The sequence below is a fragment of the Vulpes lagopus genome, chromosome 4, assembly GCF_018345385.1.
Source record: "Vulpes lagopus strain Blue_001 chromosome 4, ASM1834538v1, whole genome shotgun sequence".
Taxonomy (NCBI): Eukaryota; Metazoa; Chordata; class Mammalia; order Carnivora; family Canidae; genus Vulpes; species Vulpes lagopus.
The window spans coordinates 105,275,719-105,303,619 of record NC_054827.1 but is presented as its reverse complement, the minus strand read 5'-3'; the positions used below and the strand labels follow the sequence as shown (position 1 = coordinate 105,303,619).

The 27,901-nt window shown below is 40.1% G+C and overlaps 1 protein-coding gene and 1 long non-coding RNA gene across 3 annotated transcripts in view; one reads left to right on the top strand and one right to left on the bottom strand.

The window, feature by feature from the left end:
* Positions 1-23,207, bottom strand: part of LOC121488664 (atherin-like) — a 26,635-nt gene extending 3,428 nt beyond the window's left edge. Inside the window, exons 1-2 of one of the 2 annotated variants that reach the window (XR_005987200.1) lie at positions 21,189-21,199; positions 20,885-20,886 (exon numbers count right to left, since the gene is read on the bottom strand). Coding sequence is in view for 1 of the 2 variants with exons in the window: in XM_041751012.1 (XP_041606946.1) it covers positions 22,081-22,406 (326 nt within the window). In the remaining variant the exon portion in view is untranslated. Of the gene's footprint in view, positions 1-20,884; positions 20,887-21,188; positions 21,200-22,080 lie in introns of those variants that run through there. The other variant, XM_041751012.1, reaches the window with a different exon arrangement.
* LOC121488665 overlaps positions 21,175-27,901 on the top strand; it is a 124,521-nt gene continuing 117,794 nt past the window's right edge. The window contains exon 1 of the long non-coding RNA XR_005987201.1: positions 21,175-21,911. This is a non-coding gene — a long non-coding RNA (uncharacterized LOC121488665). The remainder of the gene's footprint in view (positions 21,912-27,901) is intronic.

The following is a 27,901-nucleotide window of genomic DNA, read 5'->3' as shown; positions in this document are numbered from 1 at the left end:
CTCTCTCTCTCTGTGTGACTATCATAAAAAAAAAAAAAAAAAAAAAGATCTAGATGGACAAATACGAAAAACTCTTCCCTCACTGGGGCTGGATAACTAGAAGAAACTACTAAATTTCACAAATTCCTATCCTGCTTGACCTAACTCATCAGAAATCTTCTAGCTATTATTTTTCTCCGTCATTCTAGGAGATACTTAAGTATAACTGTTAACTGAGGGGCTTGTTGTGTTTTCTTAAAATTCCAGTTTTTATTGGCCAGAATCTGCAACTCTAAGAACAATGACAACAAAAAAATCGTATCATCTATTTCAAAGACCAACTCACTTAACTAGTTTTGTCTTCGTGGATCAATTTGGATACAGGTTAATACCAGAACAGTGGTCCTCACATGAGGATGGTTTTTTGCCCCCAAAAGGACATTTGGCAATGTCTGGAGACATTTTTAGTTATTTTTAGTTGTCATGATTTGATGAGTGGGTGCTGACAGCATCTGGTGTTTAGAAGTGAAGGGTGCTATTAAATATCCAACAATCCTCAGACAGTCCCCCACCCCTTCCACATGCACCCATGCAACAAAGAATTATCCAGCCCAAAGCATCAGTAGTACTAACGTTGAGAAACACTATGCTATGGAGAATAGAGGCATGGATTATGGAGTCAGAAGGAGTTGTATTGGAATCCAGCCTGTGGCTTCTTTGTTTGTGAAGAAGAACCTTGAGTAAGTTACTCAACCTGTCTGATCTTAATCTCAGAAGTGGAGACCAACTTCACAGGTTTCGTGTGAGAAGTATATGAAAAAGGATATGTAAGATCTGGCCAAAAGTAAATAATTAAGTTTTGGTTCCCTTTTCTTAAGAGTAAAGTACAACATAAGTAAGTTCAAAGTGAGCTCTGGAAGAGAAGAACTTTGTAAATGTTTACATTTTTCACTGATCTGATCATATCTTAAGGTTTTATTATTTTTTATTTGTTTTTAAATATTTTATTTATTTATTCACGAGACACACACACACACACACACACACACACACACAGAGGCAGAGACACAGGCAGAGAGAGAAGCAGGCTCCATGCAGGGAGCCTGACATAGGACTCGAACCTGGGTCTCCAGGATCACGCCCTGGACTGAAGACAGGTGCTAAACCGCTGAGCCACCTGGGCTGCCCTCTTAAGGTTTTATTACTGGTTTTTAGATAGTAAGTTCCAGATTGACTTTATGGAATTGAAGAGAATGTGGCCTATTGGTTTGAGAGACTGCAGAAAAGCTCTTAGATCCCAATTGGGATCTTTCTGGTGACAGTTCCAATGGCTTCATAGATTTTGTGTGATCCGCAGGAAACAGATAGGTTTGGAGTCAGATAGACCTAGATTCAAATTTTCTGTCTGCATTTCTTGGCTCTGCGACCTGGGGTACAAGATAGTCTTTGAGTAAACCTTAGTGTTCCTTATTGGCCAAATGAGAATAACAGTTTTTATTTTCCATATTTAATTTTGAGCTCTAAGTAATATAAACAAACAGAGCCAACACCAAGCTAGACATTGCTGCCTTAACTGCAATAATCTGAAGTAACTGTTCTTGTTTTTATTTTTCTTGTTTCATTAAAGAGATGAGAGGTTGGCCAAAAGGAAGAGACCAAGCTTAGCCTTCAGGGTGGACAGCACAAGTCTCATGGGATAGATGAAGGAAGAAAGCTCGCCTTGAGTGAACATCCTGTTCACAGAAACCAACCCTACACTTTTGAATCAGATCTTTGAGTATATTGAAGTAAAAAGGCTCCTAATACTCCGCGTGTGGTTTTTAAAGAGAGGAAGTGGTCAGGTACCGCATATTACCAAGAAGAGCTCTGTGACAGATTGTATTTTACAAAGATGGCTGCGATAGTTTCCCATCACAGACCACACATTGAGAAATGCTGGAAATTAATGCAATGTATTTATATTTCAATATAACTTTTGATATGCTCATTTGTTTCAAATTATCAATGTAATACAAGCTCATTATGAGAAATTTGGAAAATACAATAAAAGAGTGTGAGCTTAAAAAAAAAAACAAGTTAGCACTGGTATTAAAATATCTTTTGGATGAATTTCTGTTTTCAAGTGTTTAGCTACATAGTTCAGATACAAAATTATAAGTGACCATGATGCTAAGGCTGTGTCTTCACATGCAAAACAAAGTGCAAATTAAGATAATTATTGCAAAAATTTAGGCCTAGAACTTGCTTACCTAGACAATCCCTATAATTAAGGAAAGGTGTTTGGGATAATTGCCTCAATTTACCACTTCAGTTGGTTGAGGGAATGAGGTATCAGGAATTGGCTGGCATAAGTTTTCTTTTCTGATTGTATAAAATGCTTAATCAGACCATTTTTCTCAAAGTATTTTTTTGCTCAATGAAAAGCCTTTAAAGAAATATTAAACATACTTTGATTGAATTGTCAAAAGAATCTTCCTATTTTCAATGCCCAAATTACCAATCAATTCTATCAATTTAGTTTAAAAAAAAAGAAAAAAGAAAAAGAAAGAAAAGAAAACCAAAAAGCAACCAAGCCATTTAACAAATTCAAAACATATTTCTAGGTATAAAACCTTCCCTGGAATATTTGTAACAAGCAAAATAAAATGTACCCTCCACATTGTACTGAGTTATGCCCTATCAGATTTATAAAAACAAATAGGGGGTGAGCTGCTCTTGGACAGAGTTTCCATTTGCCTCCATAGCATGTGCATATTGTGGGGTGTTAGGTAATGAGATGATCTGAGGAGGGAGAAAAGAGGGGGGGGCTACAGTCCAACAACTTAGATCAGATTGCAAATATTGTCTTTTATAAGACTAACCTAAAATATTAGCTTTCTAAAAGATGTTCAGAAGGTACATTTTAGGAGTGCTTCTCATCTTGTCCTCTGTGTCTTACATTAAAGGATGCTGAATAAGTTGTCAGGTACAGCTTACTATCAAGAATCATGAGGAAAATTGATATAAAATGAAATAATCAGAGGAGTAGATAATAGGCATGCAAGGTCTCCCTGTGGCCTTTGATCTCACCAGGAAAGGAAATGTAGACCTTGAAAAGCAAAGCTGGGGTGGGGGTACCTGGGTGGCTCAGTTGGTTGAATGTCTGCCTTTGGCCCAGGTCATGATCTCAGGGTCTGGGATCCAATCTAGCTCCATGTCAGGCTCTCTGTTCAGCAGGGATCCTGCTTCTCCCTCTACCTGCCACTCCCCCTTCTTGTGCTCTCTCTCTCTCTCTCTCTCTTTCTGTCAAATAAATAAATAAAATCTTAAAAAAGAAAAAAAGAAAAAGCAAAGCTGGAACTCAGCAGACTGGGGCACATACCATGGAAAACCATTTGTGAGGGAGGGAGATTAGGGCTTGGGTCAGCAGTGGAGGGAACTAGACTGGACTTCTGATGGATGTCGTGCAAAGCTGCCAGTTTACGTCTTCCCACCAGCACACTGTCCACCTTTTGAAACCTCACTTCCATTGTCGGGTTGCTGAGTGTTTTATTTCTTACATTCAAGATGGCCAGCTTGAGAAGGGACTGTCACTTTGAGTCATATCATGCCAAAAGGAAGACAGTATAAGCACAGGGAGGCTCTGCCTTGCAAAAAAAGTGTCTGGTTAATTCAGACTTGGTTAATTTCTCAGCTGTCACCCCTGATATCAAACAATTTAACTTTCTACCTGTCCTCATTTTGAAGATGCCTAAAATCACAAAATCACAATTTCTTGGTGAATAGTTGTTTGCCAAGATGTATCTTATGTTTTGTAGAATGCTAAAATGCACCGAATGGGAAAATCTGCAGGCTTTGTTCAAAGCCCTCTACTGCCTTGAAATGTAGTACTTTGTACTTGGCAAAATGAAACAAAGCCTAATAACCCAGACAAATACTTTTCTGAAACTTCGAGTTGCTAGTCTAAAGATTCATAAATAAATGTGGCTGGTTTCGAACTTACTGGGGCAACGATTGATATATCTGGTTCTTCTCACAGGAGGTGGGTGTCCTGGTGAAGTGTGTGTGGTGTGGGAATTAGTCACTGTCCAACTGGGACTCCGTTGTTCCTCAGATCATCTCTCCCTAATTCACATTTCCTGTAAAATGTAACTGGAGGTAATCAAAAGCAGTAGGATATTTATTTCCTGGGTTTAGCTGATTAAAGAGAATCTAAGAGGTACCTTGTAACCTTTGTGTGCCTGCTCAGACAGTGGGGTTCTTCTTTCCACTGAGGCAGCTCCTTTTCCTCTAAAATCAATCCAAATGATATCCTCAACTGGTCCTATATTTAACTAAAACAAAATAAACCAAGGGAACACCTGGGTGGCTCAGTGGTTGAATGTCTGCCTCAGGTCGTGCATGGAGCCTGCTTCTCCCTCTGCCTATGTCTCTGCCTCTCTCTCTCTGTGTGTGACTACCATAAATAATAATAATAATAATAATAATAATAATAATAAATAAAAATAAAAGGGTTTAATGATTACTCCTTAGGGCTCTTCAGCTCACAGAGTGAAATTAGACCTCCTCTGATAAGTTGTCAAAGCAGTCACATTTCTATAATGTTATCAATACATTTAAAGGTGACCTCATATGCATTCAATGCTTGATCCTATGAACAGCTTCTAGAAATATTTTCAAATCTTACAGAAAAGCAAGACAAGACCCATTTTATAGGCTGAGCACCACATGGAAGTTGCCCAGTTTATAGAAGCAACAAGTGGTAGAGCCCACAGTGGTTCCCAAATCAGGGATCTATGGCCACGTGATAGAGGGAATTGAGTAGAGCATTTACCCCAGGGACCACTGCTGTTGTCTTTGTCCTTTCTCATTAGGTGAGTTAGTGGGATAAAGCCACACTACCTCAGTGTTACCTCTGTTGCCTCTACAATACAAGAGAAAACATCAGCACTTATTCCAGACTATCTAGATGCTCTAGGAATTTGAGCCTAGAACTGAATATCAACTTCTTTTGTGGAATCAAGCCTGTGCCAACATCAAGACAAAGATCCTTCCAAAGAAGATATACAAAAAACTAATAAGTACATTAAAAAGGTGCTCAATATCCCTCATCATTAGGGAAATGCAAACCAAAACTACAGTAGGGCATTACTTCCACCCATTAGGATGGCTACTAAAGGGGAAAAAGGTGTTGACGAGGATTTGGAGAAATCAAGATCCTAGACACTGTTAATGTAAAATGGCTTAGACACTGTTAATGTAAAATGGCCTAGCTACTGTGTCATACAGTATGGCAGTTCTTCAAAAATGAAGAGTGTACGATCCAGCGATTCTACTTCTAGAAATATACTTAAAAAAAATAAAAACAGGGAAGCCCAGGTGGCTCAGCGGTTTAGTGCCGCCTTTGGCCCAGGGCCTGATCCTGGAGGCCCAGGATCGAGTCCCACGTCAGGCTCCCTGCATGGAGCCTGCTTCTCCCTCAGCCTGTGTCTCTGCTTCTCTCTCTCTCTCTCTCTCTCTCTCTCTCTGTGTGTGTGTGTCTCTCATGAATAAATAAATAAATAAAAATCTTTAAAAAAATAAAAACAGGGTCTTGAAAACATATTTGTAAACTCATGTTCATGGTAACCTTGATCACAAGAGCTAAAAAGGGAGGACGCCTGGGTGGCTCAGCAGTTAAGCGTCTGCCTTTGTCCCAGGATCGAGTCCCACATCGGGCTTCCTGCATGGAGCCTGCTTCTCCCTCTGCCTGTGTCTCTGTCTCTCTCTCTCTCTCTCTCTCTCTCTATCTCTATCTCTCTATCTCTGTGTGTGTGTGTCTCTCATGAATAAATAAATAAAATCTTTAAAAAAACCAACAACAAGCACTAAAAAGTAGGAGTAACCCAAGTATCCACCAGTGGATGAATGGATACACAAAATGTGCTCTACACATAAAATGAAATATTATTCAGCCTCAAGAGGAAGGAAATTTTGTCACATGCTGCAACATGGATGAACTTTGGGGTCATGATGCTGAGTGAAATAAGTGAGTCACAAGAAGAAGACAGATACTGTATGATTCCAATCAAGCAAAGTACTTAGAGAAGTAAAATGGAACACAAGCAGAATGTGGTAGCCAGGGTTTGGGGAAGAGAAAATGGGGAGTCTGTTTAATAGACACAGAGTTTCAGTTTGGGATGATGAAAAATTTCTGGAAAAGGGTGTTGGTGATGATTGTACCATAATATGACTATACTTAATGCCACTGAACTGAACTATACATTAAAAATTTTATTTTATATGGATTTTACCACAATACAAAGAAATCAGAGTTTAAAAAGAAAAAAAAAAAAAAAACAGAAACCAACAACAACAACAACAAAACCCACAAAAGTTCCCATGGTCACCTAGAACCTGAAAGTTTCAATCTCCACACACTGCTCCTGTTAGCATCTTGCTCTTGCCCCTTCTCCATATATGTTCTGAATGTAACACATACTGAGCACTTCAGCATCATTGCATATCCATATACTATAGGGCGAACCAATTAAACATCTATGGGAGAAGTGCAAATCAAGCACAGAGAGGTTTGATTTATACCCTTTCCTTGATGATTAGAAGTATCCCTAGGATCTTCTTTCTTTTCAGGCTTGATACCAATTAAAATGCAAGTCTTTCCAAGAGAGAATATTTTAAGTATTTTCATCTTTGAATGAACTTCAGATCCTTTCATCTTCTGCCTCTTTTTCTAAAATGAAGCATCCTTGTGTTACAAAGGTAATAAAAGAGTTAATAGCTAATACATACTAACAACTCTGTACAAACTGTCAAGACAGAGAAAAACAGCCCCACAGAAGAATAAGCATGAGCTCTGAGAAGGTAGTGGAGGAGCCAGTCCACAAAGCCCCAGGGGAAAGTAAAAAACGGTCAAAGTGGCTTGGCGGCAGGAAAATGAAAATAACAAAATAGTGAAGGTATCATTTTATGTTCACCAAGCTGACAAAATTGAAAGAAAAGTCTCTATCACCTATTGATGCCAAGAATGTGTGTCAAAGAGTACAATTTATATACAGTTTGTAAAAACGTCAAGCCTTTTTGCATTTTAGGAAAGCAATCTGATAACAAATCTTAGGTTAAAAGTATCTATATCTTTCCATTCAGCAGCCCCACTCTCAGGAATACACTCCCCAGAATCATAGCTGTCCTCTTTCAGGCAGTATGTGGGATGTATATAAGAATGTTGGCTATAGCGTTCTTCATAGCTAGAAAGAAAGAAGGAAGGAAAGAAGGCAACAGAAGGAAAAACATAAGTAAAGGAAACAAGAATAAAGATTCAAGCTCAGTAACCCCATTGCATGGGCTATAATGCAACCACTAAAAAGAAAAAGAAATAGAGCCATAGTAGATAACTCAGATGGAATTCCATGAAAAATTGTTGAGTAGGAAAATCCTCATGTAGGAAGTATAGTTCATTTTGGAGAAACAAGTAATCACATGCAGGCATGTGTGCGTGCGTGTGCACACACACAGACACGCCTCTAGATCCACTGATTGAGGATCATAGGATTATATTTGTATAAGAATGTATGTGCTTGAAGACATATGGAAAGATTATTACTGGGTAATTCATATTATTTCCCTGTGGAGAAGTAGGCTGATGTGAGCAGAGAGAGAGGGGGAAGTGAATTCACGAGCTGAAAAGAAAAAGAAAAGCACTATATAATGGTACCAAAAATGAAATATATTTTCCACATTGCATATTTCTTATATGTGGGCATACACACAAAGAAATCCATATTAAAAAACACAAATTATAGTAGCTTTTAATAACTAAAAACCTGAAAAAATGAGGCTTCATGAAAGATACTACCTGCTATTCTTATGATTACTGTGATACTTTGCTCAGTTAGAAAGAAAAATCAGTGACTCAGGTCATTCAATATGAGTTTTGATGATGCAAAAAATTCGTTTGGCGATAGCCTTGGGAATTAACTGATTATCATTTTTGCTGTTCTGTGTATCTCTGGTTCTAGGAAGCAAAATAGTGAGGAGTGGGTAGTTCACGGCGCAGCATCACGTACTCAAAATGTAAGAGTAGGGTCACCTGTAACAAGGGGTGAAACATAAGGTCATTAGTTATTATTCAAAGTCACAATCAAACACAAGCAGCTGAGTTATGTCGCACATCATTCCCCAGTTCCAGGAAGGAGTCTTGGAGAGGAATAGCTGAAGACAGCAACACAGGACCGTACTTGCCTCTGGTGGCAGGATATGCTTCTCAACACATAATCATCCTCTAAACTGGCTTCCTAATTTGTATTTCTAAAATCAGAATACAATTTGCGAAAGTGAAGATGGGGCTGTATGATGCCACAAAATTCTCATTCCTGATTTTATCATTTTGATTCGTCTCTCAGTTGGCCAGTATCTAAGTGTGAATTTGTTTTCAAAAATCATGATACATGGATGATCAATTTTCATATTATTTGAAAATGTACCTATGAAGCCTTTCCATAGCAGAGAAATATTGGCTAGTGACGATACTGTGAGTCACAGTCGAATCCCCTTCAGACTGAGGAGATGCTTTTTTACTACCTTTATTGTTTTCAGCAGAAAAGTCTGAGGTCAGCCTGTTTTGTATTATTTTATCGGTCTTTTTTAAAAATTTTTTTCTTTTTATTACCATATGCCGATATGATACGGACTTCCATAATTTAATTATCATGCCAGCCTGTTATTTTTTTCATGGAAGTTGCTTATTCTGCTATGAGACTATTTGCTGTGTCTATTTCAGTTTTTGTAACACAGTACGGTTTTCTTTAATTTTGTCTTTGAAAATTGTTTCTGTTCCAGCTGTTCGGTCTTCTTCCTCCAAACTCTTACGAATTTCTGTTTTACTATCAATTTCTTCCACATTTTTACTTCATTTTCCCTTGAGTATTTATTGCAGTGTCTGTAGTTCGTTCTTGATATTTTTTGTAGGTTTTCCATTTTTCAACATGATTTCTGCCCCTTACTACTGTCCATACTTGCTCTAGTGAAACAATTATATTCTAGGTTTATTTTGTATCACTGGTATGATACATCACAGTTCTGATATTATACAGGGCTCCAAGTTGGAAATATCTTTGTAAGTTGGCTTAATTTCTCTCACACGGTTTCTATCTCCCCAGATGCCAAAATACGTGTTGTTATTATCTCCAGGAACATTCCTTAAGATACGTATTAGTTTCCTATTGCTGCTATAACAAATTTAGGGGCTTACAACAACACATTTATTGGGGTGCTTGAGTGGCTTAGTCACTTAAGCATCTATGTTCGGCTCAGGTCATGATCCTGGGGTCCTGGGATTGAGCCCCATGGGGCTCTCTGCTCAGTAGGGAGCCTGCTTCTCCTTCTCCCTTGCCTTCTGCTCTGCCTGCTTGTGCTCACTATCTGTCAAATGGATAGATGAAACCTTTATAAAAATACATTTATTATCTTATAGTTTTGAAGACCAGAAGTCTAATACCAATTGGCTGGGCTAGGTTGCTTCTAGAGGCTTTATGGGGAATATATGTTTCCTTGCTTTCTACAGCTTCTAGACACCACTTACATTCATTGACTCATGACCGCCCCCAATACTGCAACCTCACCCCTTTCTCTGAGCCCGACCCTCCTGCCTCCTCATATAAGGACCCTTGTGATTACATTGGACATCTAGGATAATCTCCTCATCTCAAAAACCTGAATCACATTTTCAAGGTTACCTTTTGCCACATAACAATGCCATATTTACAAGTTTGTAGTTTAGGACATGGACATCTTTTGGGGGACCATTATTCAGTCTACTACAGGAAAGTTCATATGTGATTGATTATCCCAGTCACTGGCAAGTGTACAAATGCATGCTAGCCTATTTCTTGTAATCCTCCCTTCCAGGTTGCTGGAAGTCCATGAGGATGGTTGCCAGAAAGTAAGCCTGTATGCTATTTCATATCTTTTCAGAATAAACAGACAGTAAGTAAACTGCTTTCCTGAGTTCTGTGGCCCATGCTAGCCAATGATTTGAATCCAAGGAGGGGTTCATGGGAACCTGTGACTTATAGCTGATTGCTGAGAAGCACAGGTGCTAACCTGGCCTTCGAATGGCATCGGAAGTGGGGGTGGGGCAGTCTCATAGCCTTTCACCTGTGGGATCTGACACTATCTCCAGGTAGACAGTGTTGAAATTGAGTTACATTGTAGGACACATAACAGGTGCCACAGAGAATTGCTTGGGGTGAGGAAAAGCCTACATAGCTGGTATCAAAGTGTGGTACCAGGATGAAACAAACTAAAGAAGAAGCATGCTGGAGAAGAGTGAGTGTTCCTACACCCATTCTTTTGCATTTTGCCAATGAAATCAAACTGTTCCTTGGATTTTTTTTTTTTTTTCTGGTTCTGGCAGGAGACTACATGCTGTTTATTTATTGCTTCCGTAGTGAAATTATCTTGGTTCTTCAAGTCATTGTTGGTGCTGTTTCCTCTCCGCGCCAATGTTGAACCAACGTGCCCTCCATCCAGAACTTGTGTTAAGTGGAGCCCTCTGAACGCCACTCACAGTCCACTTGGGTGCTGCTTGAAAATCTCTTCTGAGAGCTTCAGCTGTTGCCTGTTCCATGCCACCTGACCTACCCCAATTCCCAGTATTTAATTCCAGTGACTATGCTAGGCAAAAATTATATCTGATCCAAATCCTACTGCCTGTATATGTGGTTTATCAAAAAAACTCTAGAATCTGCCATCCCTTAAAGGACTCCTCTGGTACATCCCACATATCCAACGATGACACTTGTTATGGCCCTGCCCCACCTTAGGATCCGTAGCTCTCCATTACACATACACAACACTGGTGTCTCTTTATATTTTTCTGGAAATTAGAGAATGCCTACCAATGTTAAAAAGTTATGTATTCATCAACAGGAGATAGCAGGGAGAAACTGAATTCTGAGATCCTCAAAAAAAATCTGTAGCTACATATCATATTGCTAGAGAACCTAAATGATGGTTCTCATGGGAGGCAGTGGGTGTGTGTGTGTGGGGGGGGTTGTGAGGGGGAAGGGAGGTGCAAAGAAAGAATCTTTAAGCTTACATTCATCCTGATGGCATTGCATGGGTGATGATGAATCGATTTACCTTTTCTGGCCAACCTCCAATTAGTGAGAATTGTTCTCAATTTTGCTAAAAGTTGTCTGTCAATGATAGTGTTAATTTTTTTTTAAAAGATTTTATTTATTTATTCATGAGAGACATGGGGGGGTGGAGAGAGAATGGCAGAGATACAAGCAGAGGGAGAAGCAGGCTTCCTGCAAGGAGCCCAAGGTGGGACTCAATCCCAGAACTCCAGGATCACGCCCTGAGCCAAAGGCAGATGCTTAACTGCTGAGCCACCGAGGAGTCTCAATAGTGTTATTTTTTATCTTTTTCCATGACTTCATAAGAGTGAGGGTTACTATACACATGACATTTTGAATCAAAGTTCTTATACTTTCTTTCTCTTCTAGAAGAAAACCAGAAAGGACTGGAGGGGAAGGAGAGTTGGGAAATGTAGAGGAAAAAGATTTATGCAACAGTAGCTGGGGAGATGGCAGGCAGTGAGCATATTTGAGGGATGGGTTATGGGTGCTGAGTCTTATTCTGTGAACTAGTGTGAGACCATACTTTTAAAAAAAAAGGCACATTGGGTTCTGGATCCTCAAATTTATTTGTAAAACGTGGTAATATTTATTTAGCCATAGCCTTTGGGTTTGCTCACAGCTTTCTGGTCAATAACCCCTCTTGGTTTCCAGGTCAGAATTCTTTTCTCCACAACTAAACTCACCTGATCCCGGTAATTCTATTTTTTTTTTTTTTTAATGATCCTGGTAATTCTAGTTACTCCTTCAACTGTATTCTTCCCTGGACCTCTTTTTCAAAGTTCCTCTCTCTCTCTCTCTCTCTCTCTCTCTCTGGCTGCTGTGATAAATGCTAAGTGGCCCCTCCTTATTTCTCAGGAATTTCTCACCAGCTCATCCAGCTCATCCTGGGACACTTCATGTCCTTCTAGTTGCCTGAACCGTGCAACCCATGGAAAATCATCCTGCTGGCACCTTTGGCTCTAGGAAAACCTTCTCTGTTGTTCTCCATTCCTGTTTCTGCTCTGTTGAAACAGGCAGGTTCCCAGCCAACACATTATAAGACCCACTCATCAAAAGCTTTTCTAATCGCACTTGCAAAACTCAGTTCATTTGCATGGTTTGAGGTCACTTTGTTTTGTTTTCCTCCAACAAACATAGAATGTTTGGGGGAGGGTTATTTATTTGCCACAATCTTTTTAGAGTTTGGCTTAAATTATTGAGTAAAATTGAATCTGTTCTGTCCACATGGGAAGAAAATTGCTCAGCCCTCCCTCTTTGAGCCTCTTGGCTATTGAGACCCTAGACCCTTCTAGGCCTTTGCTAGATTGGCCTCATGTGCCTCATTTTGGCTTCTCAAAGGCCCATGTATTTTGCCTGCTTTGCTCAGCCTCTTTTTTCCTTGACTCTCTTCTTCCCTGAGGAGCAGGATACAATCACCACAGCTCTCTCAGTGGATCTGCAGCTCCTGATGGTAAGTTCACAGATTCTCTAATTTTATTTAACTGTTTCATAAAGAAGCAATGGAGATTGCAATTCTTTACAAAAGTTGACACCCAGGTCACTGCTTGCAGGAGGTTTAGACTATCCTTGTTTCAATGAAACAGATACATAGCATCTTCACAATCTTGGCTAGTTTTCACCTCTTTGTGGGGTGGTACGGAACCACTTTGCTGGGAACTCTGCTTGTTTCTGGGAGTTAAGTCTCCCTAGTGGTAGCAGGAAACAGAGTTCGCTTGATCCTGTCTGCTACATGCTGAAGTAAGCTACTTGGACTCAAGCCTAAAACAGGATTCTAGGTCTGGCAAGATTCACACACACCTCTATTTAAAACCTGTTCCTGAATTTTCTATTCAGGTGCATTTTCCCAGTCATGCAGTCTGATTTCACTATATGGGAGACATTTCCTGACAGCCTCCAAGATTCACTTCCTGAGCTCCAGATAAATGTACAGTAACGTTACATATTTTTTTTGCAAGGCTCCAAGACTTTCCAGAGTCAGAGATGGACGTACTGCAAACTACCCTGAGGCCAGGTGAGCTCCATCCATCCCAGACTATTATATCCTGAAGAAGTACAACAAGGAGAAACAGAGGAAGATTTGGGAGATTATGTCGCCCAGAGGTGATGTCATCCAAAAATTGGAATATCACCTTTCTCCTCTCTTCTACAATCATCTGAATCGTGTGTGATCTTCTTTTTTTAAGGATTTTATTTATTTATTTTGAGATAGAAGGAGAGCAGAGGGAGGAGAAGGGGGAGAGGGACAAGCAGACTCTGTGCTAAGTGTGGAGCCTGACATGGGCTCAAACCCATGGCCCTGAGATTATGACCTGAGTTAAAAGCAAGAGGTAGATGCTTAACCAACTGAGCCACCCTGGCACCTCTGGTCTATAATCCTTAAGAGCCTTGGAAATTAATATGGAGTTCATTCTCATTCATTCATTTAACAAATACATTCTGAGCATCTACTCTGTAGCAGGAATTTGCTAGGTAGGAGGCACATATTGATAAAAAAGCAGGCAGTCGCTCACTGATGTCAAACTTGAAGCCTTAGGAGGAGACAAAGTTAACAAGTTTTTAAATGTTTCATTAAAAATAATAAGGAATAGTCATAATGGTAACAATGTAAGTAAATAAAAACTGGTGAACAGGAAAACAAACTATGGCATTCCCACACAATGAAATATTATTTGGCAATAAAAAGGAATGAAATACTAGTGTGTGTTATAACACATAAAGATGGATCTTGAAAACACAATGCTAAATGGTCTTTTGTATATAGACCACATTTTAAATGTATTCATTTATATGAAATGTCCTCAAAAGGCAAGTCTACAGAGATGGAAAGTACATTAGTGGTTGCTTGGGCCTGGGATGGAAATGAGGAGTGACTCTCAAAAGGCAAGAAAGAAATGTTCTGAAATTGAACTGTGGCAATGGCTGTACAACTCTTTAGGCTTAAAGTATAAAATATTGAATGTACACTTAAAACAGAGAAATTTCATGGTATATAAGTTATACCTCATAGCACAATTTTAAAAAATCTTTAAGAACTAATTGGGCCAATAAATCCCAGAAATTCTTATTTGATAATGAAAAATTATTGCTCTAAAGGAATTAAAGAGGGGGTGTGATAAAGGATCAGTGTGTCTATGTATATGTCGCCTTAAATCAGGTGGCCGATGAATATTTTGCTCAGGCAATAACACTTAAGGAGAAATCAGAAAGGTAAGAAAGAGCCAACCACAAGAACCCCAGATGAAAGAGACTATGAATGAGAAGGATTAGTGTGCACAAAGGTCCTGGGATGGGAAATCTTCGGCCTTTCTGAGGAACTGAGGAGAAGCCCATGTGGGAGGGAACAATGTTGTATAGGGTCATATGCTCCATAGTAACTATCTGAGATTCTATTCTCAACATAATATCAATCCACTGCAGAGCTTGAATCAGGGCATTAGTGAAGGTGGGGAAAATCAGATCAGATGCTGTTCCATAGCTCAGGAGAGAGATGATGATGTCTTATATGAGGGCGGCAAAAGGACAGACAGAAGGATAGACAGAAGTAGATGCATATGGTGTTGATACATGAGACAGACTCCACCACAATGGCTTTGAGGTTTGGGTTTTGAAGAGTGAGGTAGAAAGAGGAATCAAAGAGGACTTCCATATTCCAGTTAGAAAATTTACTAATTTACAATTTGCTTAGATGAGGAAGATTGAAGTAGGAACAGGTTTGGGCAGTAGGAGATCAGGAGTTCCATCCTGGACATGTTGAGTTAAAATATCTCTGAAACCAAAGGAGTAGTGCTGGAGAAGGCAAATGAAATGTAGGTTCGCAAAAGAGGCCCAAGGGTAGTGACCTGTGAGGCCAAAGAAAACACAAAAGAGCGTGATGTCACAGAATCTTAGAAAAAAGAGACTTGAGACAGTGAGAGAGGACACCATCGGTTATAATGTGGATTGGCACAATGGACACCCTGAGCTCAACTAAAGCAATTTCTTATAGGTATGATGATAGGAGCCACACTGGAATCAGCTGAAAGGAGTGAGGATATAGAGGCTGTGTATGTGGATGACTCAAAATACTTGGACATGGAAGGAAGATGAAGATGTGGCAATACTTTTACGGAAATGAGGGATCAAGGGAATTCCAGCAGATCAGCTAGGATTTGTTTGGACTCCAAATGATAGAAAACCCAACAACAACTTGATAGATGTCTATTTTTCTCCCCATTATGTTAAGCAGAAAGAAGTTTTGGGCTGTTGTGGTGGCTCCCCAAACACAAGGGCCCCGCAGATCCTTTGACCTTACAGCTATGTCAACACAAACATGAGAGGGAATGATGACAAGCTCAGGTCCTCCCATTTTGAGGATACTTCCAAGATGTTGAGGTACTGCATCTGCTAACTCAGTCACATGGCCACAGCTAGGTGCAAGAGAAGCTAGACAACATTGTCTCTTCTGGGTGTTGTGGACTCAGCTAAATACATGGGTTCTTCAATCAAGGGATAAAGGAATGATGGTCATTGGAGATCAATTATCATCCTTTACCAGAAATAGGGTCTGAGTTTTGTTTGTGTGTCTCCTTTCTGTTTGGTGTTTGTACTGTTTAGTCTGTGAACTGATCCAGTAAATGAGGCTTGGCTACAGTAGGGCAATGGACCAAAGCCCACAAAATCCTTGAGAAAGATGAGAAGACAGGATTCAGAGCCTAAGCAAAAGAGCTGGCCTTTTGAAGGCAGAAGGCTTCTTTCACCAGTTGTAGTTTTTAAGGAAAAAGGTAAGCCAGGGCCGTTGCAGGGAAATTTTAATATTCGAAATTATATAAAAGATGAGGGATTCCCAACTAATGGCATTTATTGTCCAGGTGACATTTGTAGCAAAGTTGGCTTAAAGTGGAAGTTCCAGGAGAGAGGTAAAGTGTGGGATGTTTTATTGTCATGGAGATCCAACATAGTGGGGAAATTGGCTGGAGCTACAGAGCAGTGGTAAGAGCCCATGGGAAGCTTGGGATATTATTCTTAAAAGGAACCAAGGTTAGCGAAGGTCAGACCATACTAGCAAAGTGAAGCTACTGGGACAGAAATGGGGAAGGAAGATGGTTGAGTTAATCCAACGTCCGGGTTTGGCCAAGGCAACCTCTCTAGAGGCTAAAGAATGCAAAGGTGTTACAAAAACTTGGAAGGAAGTAATCACAATGTTCATCACCATAATGATCATCAATAAGTTTCAATCACAGCTCTTTATTTATGTAATACCTCATTTGCCTAGAGTACCTCTTGCTCAAAATAACTGTTATTGTGTAGCTTCTCTTTGTTGATTCTTAAAAATTTTTTAACTTTCAGGGTTCGCAGGATGTTTTCCTATATACATGAAATTGTTCATCATTAGAGTCCATTTTTCAAATTATTACTTGTTACCTTTGAACAAGAAAGGTCCTGCACTGTGTACTCCTTGCCTGATTTTTTGCCAAGTTCTCTGTCCCCTTTTGAAATGTGAAACCAAAGGTTTGTCCCTTCAAGGGACCATGGGGGAAACTTCATGTTTTAACATACCATGAAAAGAAAGATGGGGAAAATGAAGAGGCATCGCCACAATCTCGAATGTTCCCAACCTGTAGCAGGGTTGGAGGAGGCAGTCCTTAAGAAGTTGGTTAAGGGTACTTTTGTATTTCCAGGGACACTTTTCCTCTTGAAAGCATTTTCCCTGGAGACTAGATTCCCAGGCCTATAGATCTAGATGAAACCAAATGCCAATACATTGTCGAATTTTACATTTATATTTCCATTACAAGCCAATTTTTAAAGTAAACTTGTGGAAGCATTGAATCATTCCTTTAGCAGTATTCTGTGGGAGAAATTACCCACAACTCAAAACTTGCTTTACAGGAGTTGTGATATGGAGACAGCAAGGAAATTGGAAGGGCAGGGGCCAATTCTTGGCTCCTAATTTTCTTTTCCCTGGCCCTTAAGTGTCTTATTCCAGAGTTCAGTCTACCACGGTATCTTGGACTTTTTTTCCTTTTTTTTAACTCCTCCTACTCTCCTGAGTCCTCATCAATTTCCCAGGAACCAAGACATGCTCCTGTTTTGTTCGGTTATTAAATGTATCACTGAATATAATCATATGTCATCATTACTTCTGCAAGAACAATATCTCAAATTTCCAGTCTCATTTTGCATTTGATTTCTAATTTCCAGAACAGGGGCTGAATTAATGGTCATCTGCAAAAGCTGGAAAACCAGTTCTTGGTTTCAAATTCAGCCTGCTTGTCACCATACTGTACTCAATCAGATGGTAGAATGAGTATGACAGGGGCACTGGGTGGCTCAGTGGTTGAGCTCCTGCCTTTGGTTCAGGTCATGGTCCTGGGGTCCTGGGATTGAGTTCAGCATCAGGCTCCCCACAGGGAGCCTGCTTCTCCCTCTGCCTATGTCCCTCCCACTCTCATGAATAAATAAATAAATAAATCTTAAAAAAAAAAGAATGAATGTAACATAGCTCCACAAGCCCCTCTAGACAGAGGTTCCGCCATAGGGACTAGGGGATGACTGAGGCCACAGATTGTCCTTTCTATTTTTTTTTTTTAACTAGGCTCCACACCCAATGTGGGCCTTGAACTCAGGACCCCGAGATTAAGAGCCACATGTACTACTGTCTGAGCCAGCCAGGCGACCCCCAGACTGTTCTTTCCTTAAGCTCATAAAAAAGTAAATAAAAGGGATCCCTGGGTGGCGCAGCGGTTTGGCGCCTGCCTTTGGCCCAGGGCACGATCCTGGAGATCCGGGATCGAATCCCACGTCGGGCTCCCGGTGCATGGAGCCTGCTTCTCCCTCTGCCTGTGTCTCTGCCTCTCTCTCTCCCTCTCTCTCTCTCTGTGATTATCATAAATGAATAAAATTTAAAAAAAAAAAAAAAGTAAATAAAATGTATATGCATGCATACACTCATGTATAATACATGTATAAGTGTGTGTGTATATAAAGCAGACATATAATTTGTAGAAATGTATTTCTATATGTATAAATACGTAAGCATATATATGTTGAAATACATATATAAATATATATATAAATAAAAAATATATAAATATAAATATATATATATAATTCCCTGATTTTCCATTTTATTACTCTCTAGAGGCACCACTATCTTAACTTCCACATTAACTGACCCTCCAAAACAAATAAGAAGTTACAACTATAACAGCCACTGCTTTAAAGGAAAGAAAATGCCTTTTGCCATTGATTCTGAAACTCTTCATTAATGCAACATCACCCAACTTGTGTTCTGAAACTCACCCATATCTTTTCTATTGTACTTTTCAACATATTGTTTCCTGTTCATTTGCAAAGTGTTACCGATTGCCAGGCGGCATCTCAAATGATCAGGGTACTTGTGGTACCTGGCATTTGGCTCCCAAGCCATGCCCCACAGACTCAACGGAACATGCGAGGCAAAGGATAGCTCTATTTGCCTTTGTCTTTAAGAAAGTGAGTAATTGTCTCCCTCCTTGCCTCTTTCCTCCATGGAGAATTTACTGGCCCCAATTTTTAAAAAAGCTCCTACCACACTCCCATTTTCTGTAAGTGCAATTAGTTGCAGGTACAAAATTTGGAGCAAAGAGGCCTCTCGTGGCCCGTTGTGCCTGCAGTTATCCAACTGTGGCTGCAGTTTTTCAGTGCACAACTGATTGCACCCACAAAAAGAAAGGCTAAACTCTGAAAATGGGTCCCTTTAAGACAGTTGGGGGATTGCATGCCTCCCATTGGCAAATTGTAATCTTTTATAGAGACATAGGCATCGCTCTGGCTCGCCCTGCAAGTCTGAAATCCAGGTTAGGCATCTCGGGTGAGGAGATCCCCCCCTCTCCACACACCTCCCCCACTGCCCCTGGAAAGCAGGGGCATAGCCCCTCCTCAACTCCACCTCACCCCCAATTTCACCTTGAGCTACTGGTGGACAGTGCATTAGTATGCAGCACTCCCGACTTGGTCTCCTGCTTAGTTCACCAGTCACTCTCCAAAAGGGTTTGAAGAGAGAAGCTCGGTCACACTGTCAATATAACACATTTAACCAACTCTAAATTTGCTTTAAAGAGACAGCTACAAAGATTGACTTTTGCAAAGTGACTCACTCCACCATGCAGCAAAAGACGTCCATTTGCTCCCGACTGTTATTAACTGTGTCACTGAGTACATAAGAAAGGGTTTTGAAGGAATTCCAGTGTGAATCCACTAATTCAATAATCCAATAACATAAATTCAAGTAATGGATATTAATACTATGTTCAAAACACGCTCGCAACTTTTATATCTCTCTTTCTCCAACAGACAGAGCATGCGTCGCCGAGAGGCTCCTGATGAAATAATAAAACCCAATTCTCATCTAGAAAAAAGAATCATTATAGGAGGATGGTAATTTACTTTATAAGACCTTCAATTGATTATTCTGTGGCTGCTACACAAATATCACAGGAGCTATTGATCGTAAAACCTACCAAATAGATCTCTAATAGCTTTTACTGGGCAAAAATAATTATGCTTGCACTGTGGTCAAACACACATAAACCAATGTGGAGGTATTAATGTATGCTATTATTACCCATCTGTCTGCGAGGTATGGAGAAGACCCTTCATGGGAACACACTATGTCTAAGCCTATGAAAGCTCAATACCCAAGCCAACAATTACAGCCAGTTACACTGAAAAAAAAAAATTGATTACTGTAACTAAAAGCTAGGGCTGGAAAAACAGAGGCTGCAGCTTGCTTAATAAAAGTAAAATCATAACAAGAGAAATCCTAATTGAGGAGGAGTCCCTGGCTGGGAGCAGGCAGAAATTGAATTTCCCCGTGGTGTTGGCAACAGAGTAACTTTTCAGAGTCAAGAGCTTTCTACCCAGCCCAGATCAAGATCAATGATCAACACCCGTAAAAGGTCAGGATGTCTAATCAAAGAACAGATCATCTATCTCTCAAGGAAAAGTGTACAACATAATCCAGAAATGCGGCACTGCTGGCCACGGAGAGCGAGAAAAAACCCAGGGAAAGAGAGATTCCGGTTCCACTTTGGTGAACAGTAAGAATGCTCCGCTCATACAAAATGCGTAGCCAGACCTGAGTAGGCTACTGTGAGGTGGCTCAGGTGGGCCTGGAGCTGATGAACAAAAGCCACCGAGGAGGGGGGGAACTTCTCCAAGTTCTGAGAAAAAATATTTGAGACTTCAGAATTCCCCAGCAAGCAAAATTCCTCGTATCACTTGCTCTCCACCTGCCCCTCCCCAGCCGGTACTTTAAATAATAATGAAAACATAGATGCATTAATACAAAAACAAACAAACAAACCCTTGCTATCAAGGTGTTAAAATAAGAAGTGATCAATTTCTAACACCTGGAATAAACAGACCAGAATGTTAATAAGAGTAAGTGATGGATGGCACAGAAAGAGAGACTGTCACCTCAGTGTGGGCTGCGTGTATTTGATGGAGGAGAGGAACGGGGGGCGGTTGGATCCCATGAAACAGAACTGAATCCTATCCCGTGAATCCTATCCATGTATCCCATGAAACAGAACAGAAATGGAATGTGCAGCTGGAGGGCCGTGCATGCCAATGACAAGGGTGGTTTTCTAAAGCACTTCTAGTCCGACCACACCCCAGACCAAGAGAATCAGAATGTGGCTCTAGGCATTGGTATTTTCTTTAAAAAAAAAAAAAAGAAGAAGAAAAAGAAAAACGAAAAAAGAAAAAAAAAAAAAAACCCACCAACCCAGGTGTGGGTCTCATGTGAAGCCAGGTTTGAGAACCACTGGCTTTGAGGATCTGAGACCCTTCTTAGCCAGGGCAGTTCTCAAACAGATGAGAAACCTGGACCTTCCCATATGTACCCCTCCTCTGGCAGCAATATGGCTCACATGTTTGTTTCTCTTCCTTTTTGGCATTATCAGTTCCAGTTGTTAAAGGCAGGAAAACTGGGGTCATTGATCTCTCTTTTGTGATTTATGATTCAGAAGGAAGCCAGGGGTGGAGGGCTGGGGTGATGCTTACTGCTGTGCTTGCCATTATTTATTTTTATTTTTATTTTGTTAGACACCTGCTTTTCTGGAAAACCTGGAAGCCATTGGCAGGGCTGTCTGGACCCCTCCTCCAGTCCTCCCAAGGCCTTGCCTGGACACAACTGACATCTACATAGACAGCCACACTGGTGGAACACAAGGGGGAGGGGTGGGGATTCGGTGTGGCCTCAGTTGTTCTCAAATTACATGATAAAGTAGATGTAGTGGATCCTTTACACCAAAAGGAGTTGTGGAGTCCAGTTATAAGAATCCATAACATGTTAGCAGGACTCATTGTAGCCTCCTCCTCAGAAGAGCCGAGGAACTCAGCCACACCCTTAAAGGCAAGGTGATTGCACTACAGTTAGTTGACCTATCTGGAAAATTAAAGCTTCCCTGTGGTTTGAGGTTCTGCTCCTTTCTTTCTTTTTTCTTCTTTTTTTTTTTTCTTTTTGGAATTCTTACAAGTTTTTGTTTTTGTTTTGTTTTTTACCACCCTTGAGATCCAGGTGAGGCTTTTGCTTGGAGTAGTTTGTGCATCCTATGGAGACAGGTTATCAGCGTTGTGCTAACACTGTGCACTTCGGTCTGGGGTGGGGGGTTAGGTAGGTGTTGGGGTGCGGTGGGGGGAAATTCTGCTTGAAGTCTGCATGGGCCAATGCCGAATTCAGACTTGGCTGCCAAACCCATCGCGAGTCCGTGCTGTGCAAAGGGAGCAGACCCGAGGCAAGGAATCCGAGCACTCAGATGTGTTCGCACGCACTCCTCCCTTGCAAAGGTAAGCGTCGTCATCCTTCCACTTTGCTCAGAGACGAACCCCAGGGAGGGCGCGTGTGTCCGCACACGCGGACCGCAGACCAATCCGAGCGGGCGCGTGCCTGAGGGGAGAAGGCGATCCCCGCCCCGCTCACCCCCGCCCCACGCCGGGCCCCGTCACCCGGACCTACCTGGCGGGTTCTGGCCTCGGAGAACGCGCGGGCTGCCAGGGCGCGGCCGGGGGCGGGGGGCGGCGCGGCGCGGGGGCGGCGGGGGCGGCGGGGGCGGCGGCCGCCCGGCAGGTGCGCCCCACCTGCCGCCCGATTGGCCGCGGCGGCGGCGCTCGGCGGGAGCGGGGCGGGTGATGGATGGCCTGTCTGGCCGCCCGGGTCCGAGCCGCGGGGGGCCCGGGTGTGGACCGCAGCGCGCGGCGCGGGCACTGGGCGGGGAGAGCGAGGCGCCTGCACAAAAGGACCCGGCTCGCAGTGTTTAGGTCCTGAAGATGAGTTTCTATCATATCTCCGTGGGAGGAAGGAAAACGCACGGTGGGAAAGTGGAGGGCGAGGAACCCCGCGCAATTTGGGACTCTGCTGTTTGACGAATCATTTCGCCATCGGAACAATCCCCGAGCCTCCCCTTCCAAACTGCAAACAGTTTTGACGTCCTGTTTGCCGTTCGTGTGGCCGAGGCCCCGCTGGCTCTCCGGGCAGCAATACGAAATCAGACCTCAACAGTTAGTTGCAGGCTCTCGTCTCGGCAACATTAAAATCATTGAAAATAGGTTTCAAAAAATTGGGGGGCGGGGGGTGTAGGAGGACACGATGCACTTTAGATGGTCTGTGCAGGATAAAAAAACACACACACAATTGGATATTAAATGCTTAAAAAAAAAAAAAAAGAACCTTAGCTCCAAAAGAATAAAATAAAATAGAAGAGTGTGCTCCAGAGATAATTTTGCACTCTAGAATGTAAAATTTTCATAATTTGTCTAGCTTTTACGTGCTTAAAAGTCATGAGCAATTTGAATGTTTTGTTTATCCTTGCAAAAAGATGACAGCACATGGTTTTAGGCAATTCGATTTAGGAAGTGTCCTTTTACAAACTCATTAGATTGAGCGTAGGGATTGAAGCAGACAGAGGATAACAGGAAAAAATATGTCATGAACCACCAGAGAAATTGGGTTGGTAGAGAGCTATTGTATCATCCGGGCTCTTCTTTGGCAACTGAAGGGCAGGTGCATTCACCATGAGTGTTTCCTCCTGTACAAGCTGAGGCACTGAAGCTAATACATCTCATGTCAAGAAATAAGGCAGTCCTGCCTATAAGCTGATTCTTTTACCTCTGAGAGCAAAATAGTTTAGAGAAAACAGTAGGATTTTTTTTTGGGGGGGGGGGAGGATGTTATTCCATCCCATTGTGCTTTAGAATACCCACCATCCATCCGACTTCTGCCCTAGCAACCACCACCTCTAAGAAAATAAAAGCCATACTTAAAATAGCAATAAGTGAAATTGAATCATGTCACAGAGGTGTATTTTATCCCATTGTGGTTGGAAATGAGTCAAGGGAGCAAGAACGTAGCTCCACGCAATTTCTCTTTGAAATACCATATTTTAACAGTACAACAGTAAGTCAAAAAAATTAAAGAAACTTAATCCCATCGAGCTAGCACAGATAGTGTATTGGCCCTCCCCCCACAGTAAAGTACACATGAATTAAATTCATGTACGTTTCTTTCTAGAATTGTTTTTATGTATGCTTTAATATTTATAAAAGAGTTCATTTGAATCCTGTGGGGTTTTTTTTTATATATGATATCAAAAGAACTTTTTAATATTAGTAAAAGATAGCCATGTTAATCAATTTTAGTAACACCATAAGATTTCCTTGAGTGTATATATAATTTGATTAACCATTTCCTCATTGTTGGTTATTAGGTAGCTTCTAGCTTTCAATAAAGTAAATAATACAGTAAGGAACATCTTAAGGCAAAATTTCCGTCTTTTAAATTATTGATTTCAAAGAAACCATTTAAATGGGATAATAGGCCATGTTTAATGAACATCTTGATAATTTTATACAATAATTTCCAAACTGCTTTACCAAAAATAAGAAAAGAAGAAGAAAGAAGAAGAAGAAGAAGAAGAAGAAGAAGAAGAAGAAGAAGAAGAAGAAGAAGAAGAAGAGGAAGAAAAATAAAAAACTTGTAACTTTCCATCCTATCTAACAGGAAAATATCTGGTCACTTTATTTTACAGTATGCTCAGTGTTATTGAGAATATTAATAAAAAATATTTGGTAATGTAGCAGGTGTGCTCATTTCTTTTGTTTTCCTTGATTATTAATGATGGTATCCTATTGATCCTTTTAAAAAATTGTTTTGCTTTCCCTCTTTTCAATTTTTGGTTCCCCTTTTATTTAATTATTGAGATACCTCTAGTCAACATATGAAAATGAAATACTACAAATTTCTACAAATTTCTCTTTCATGGTGTCCATTTTCAACTAGGGTTGCACCCCCTGGTTAAAAAGACCATAGCAAGAAATCCCTGACAAAATTGGGCTAACCTGCAGTTTGAGATGATCTATTGAATTTAGATTTCCAGCAAGCTTCTGCTTCCCCTCCATTGTGACACATAAAATGATATTATCCTCTGTGAAATTACCCCGGAAACTTAAGGTACTTTATAGCAAATCGTATTCTCTCATTAGGAAACTCAGGATCGTTGATCCTTGCACTAGCTTTCTTTCTCGCCTGAAAATGTGTGTTGTTTTCTTAAGCTGCGATGTGGTCGTTTAAAAATGCCTTCGTGCGTTTCCGCACCTTCACAAGTGCACCAGTGCCCAGTAAATAAAGTAGCAGCCCATGTCCCTTTTAGCAAAAGCTATATATCTGTTCAGACTTGTAATTTGCTCCGTTTATATCCTTTGCCCTTGAACTCTGGTTATTAACGCAATGTTTCTCCAAATGATGCCATATAACTCTGCTCCGAGCACATTCACGGTGACACCACGCAAACATTCCAAGGGCCAGGGCCAGCTGAGGAACGGAAGAAATGATGACTGAATTGTGGGAGTTTCAGCACATTACTCACGATGGAGCGGCTGTAAAACTCTGGCTGTGAATATTCAAATTGCAACAAGGCCAGCGCCAGACTTTTGCTAATATTCTGAGGTCTGACTTGGGAAGCAATTTTGCAAAGTAGCTTTGATTAAAAAGGAGGCAGCCAGAACACTTCTCCCAAGAAATGAACTAAAAACCCATCAAAGGATTTGAGACAGGGGTCCCGATTATACATCTTAAAAAAATTATTTGTGGTCAGTCTGGGAGTGCGGGTGGGATTTTTGCTCAGTTATAAACCACAGATTGTATAGGTAGTAGAACCATAGATCGAATTCCTTTGTGTAAACTGTAATGAAGTGCACCCATTTTTGTTGTGGTTGTTGTTTGCTTTAAGTAGTTTGCATCCTATGTCTTAAGACTGCTAAGCATTAACTGGGTTTAATACTGCTTTCATTTTAAAATAGAAAAAAAAAAAATGCACTGATTAATATTGTGTGAAGTTTTGGAGAGGAAATAGGACCAGACTGCCTCTACAATTTCTGTGGAGGGAATGTACTGATTAACCAAATTAATAATTTAGGTATGATCACAGAGACTGTGTGAAACCTCGTTTGGAACGGAAATTGTTCTCCCACATTTTAGAAAAGGACATTTACGAAAAAGTCCTTTTCTTTTAAAATGAGGAAGTCCTACGTAGAGGATAACATGGTGGAAGAAAGAGCCTGCCCAGGTCAGCCTATTTTGAAATGTTGTATTTGTTTCAAAATAATATCTTTAAAAAGTTTATTTTTTCAAAGCTTGTTATTTGAACAAGTTTTAGTAGATTCATATTGAAATGACCTTACAAAAAAGTTTTGTGTTTTTTTGGGGGCGGGTGGGGGGACAGCATTTTACCCTTAAGCAAATTGTTCATGGCAATGAGATTTAATTGGTACACCTCCTCCAAAAAATTCTTGGCTATGCATAATGCATTTCCTACAAAAAAAAATGTTGATGGGAATGAGAAAATAATATACCATCAAATATCAAATTTTATGCTGGAACATAAGCTGCCTTGAAACCTCAGGGCATAAGTCTTAGTACTCACTGTGTGCCTTTAGAAAGAAAAAAAAACACTTTCACTACTCCAATTGACTACGCTATTAATGCACAAAAGATGATTTAAGTACATTTACATCTGTAAATACACACGTGAATGTTGCCAATGGAAAACAAATAAGCTATAGCTTCCCAAGAACACCAAGCACATCTGTAAAATATTAGCTGCCCTCATTTCAGTATTATTTCCGGAGGAAAATGGATTCTAGGTTCCAAGTAACATATATTAAGAATACTTTGGAAAACAGTCTTTTCATGACTATGGAGCTGTCCATTTTCTTCCTAGTCTCTCTAATCAACTATACTTAAATTAAAGGAGTTTTTCACATTTAATTAAAGAGACTCTTCTGAGCGATCTTAATTTGAGTGCATGGTTTGGCTAAGGAAGATAAAAGTACTGATAAGGGAATTTTGATTTTTTTGTGTGTGAGAATTTTAGAATCTCCTATTTACTGGATGAGCTAGTTCTTGAGGCAGACACCTTGGTTACATCATTAAATCTGAATCCCCATGAAAGGAATACCTGATGAACGCCCTCAATCTCGTTATTGAATTAAATGCATAAATAAACACAGTTGAATGTTTATTGTTGCATATCATGTAACTGAAATGTAATGAAACTATGGGCTTTATAATATTAAGTAATTTTAATTAAACTAGATCTTGTTTATGGTTTCCTCATCCTAAAACATCACAATGTTTTGCTTTCTGTATTTCATTCAGAAGATTATGGTTCCATTGTGCTAGTAAAACCATGTTTGGGGGTGCCTGGCTGTCTCAGTCAGTAGAGCATGGGACTATTGATCTTGACATGGGTTCAACACCTATGTTGGACATAGAGCTTACATTAAAAAAAAAATGAAGAAAAAAATAAAACCAAGTTTGAAGAACCTGGTCATATGTTTTTGTTTTTTTTTTCCCATCTTCTGGACTGATTGCTAAAAGGCACATGTGAACTAAAGCTGTGAATGATGTTAGATGCATATTTTATACAGTTTCAAAGGAAAGCTATATTATTTGGTGGAAAGCATGTGTTTTGGTCTTGATAGAATGAGAGCATTGCTTATTAAAAATTCTGAATGACTTGAACTTTCAGTGGTTATCCACAGACTAAACTTTGGATTTTCTACCTTGTCCTCCTAAATAAAATATATTTATGTATAATGCAGATTCTATGTAGTCAGTTTATACCAATCACAGTTTCAAACATTGACTTCTGTAATGTTAAAAAGAATATTCATCCCTGATTCTGTCCTTCATCCCATTTCCCTTTTCATAAAGATAAGTATTTCTAACATTTCTATTAGAATTTGCTTTCCTAACATGTTTGTGTGGCTACTTCTTAAAAACTTCTTCTTCTCTATCTTTTCCTTCTCAGTATTAGTGCTATTTTAGTGTTGGAAATTATCTATTGACTTTCCCTAAAGAAGATCAAGATTTGTCTGTCTTTTCTATCTATACTCCTTATTTTCTTAATAGTTACATTATACTTTTTAAATTAATATTCAGTGTGCATTATCACTAATAAATTCTACTGAGGGCTGTGAACATTTTTTTTCACAATTTCTTTTTCCCCTGGTGTTAATAATTGCTTTTTTGTTTGCTTCTGTGTTCTTTTACTTAATTTTCTAGTAATTGACACTATAGCATTATCATCAAATCCTCTCCCAATCTCTCTCAAAATATTCATATATTTCAGTTCCTCTAAGGCCTTCTTAAAAAAAAAAAAAATCTTTCCAGGGGGCACCTGGCTGGCTTGGTACATAGAGCATGTGACTTTTGACCTGAGGATGGTGAGTTTGATCCCCATCTGGGGTGTGGAGCCTACTTTAAAAAATACATATAATTT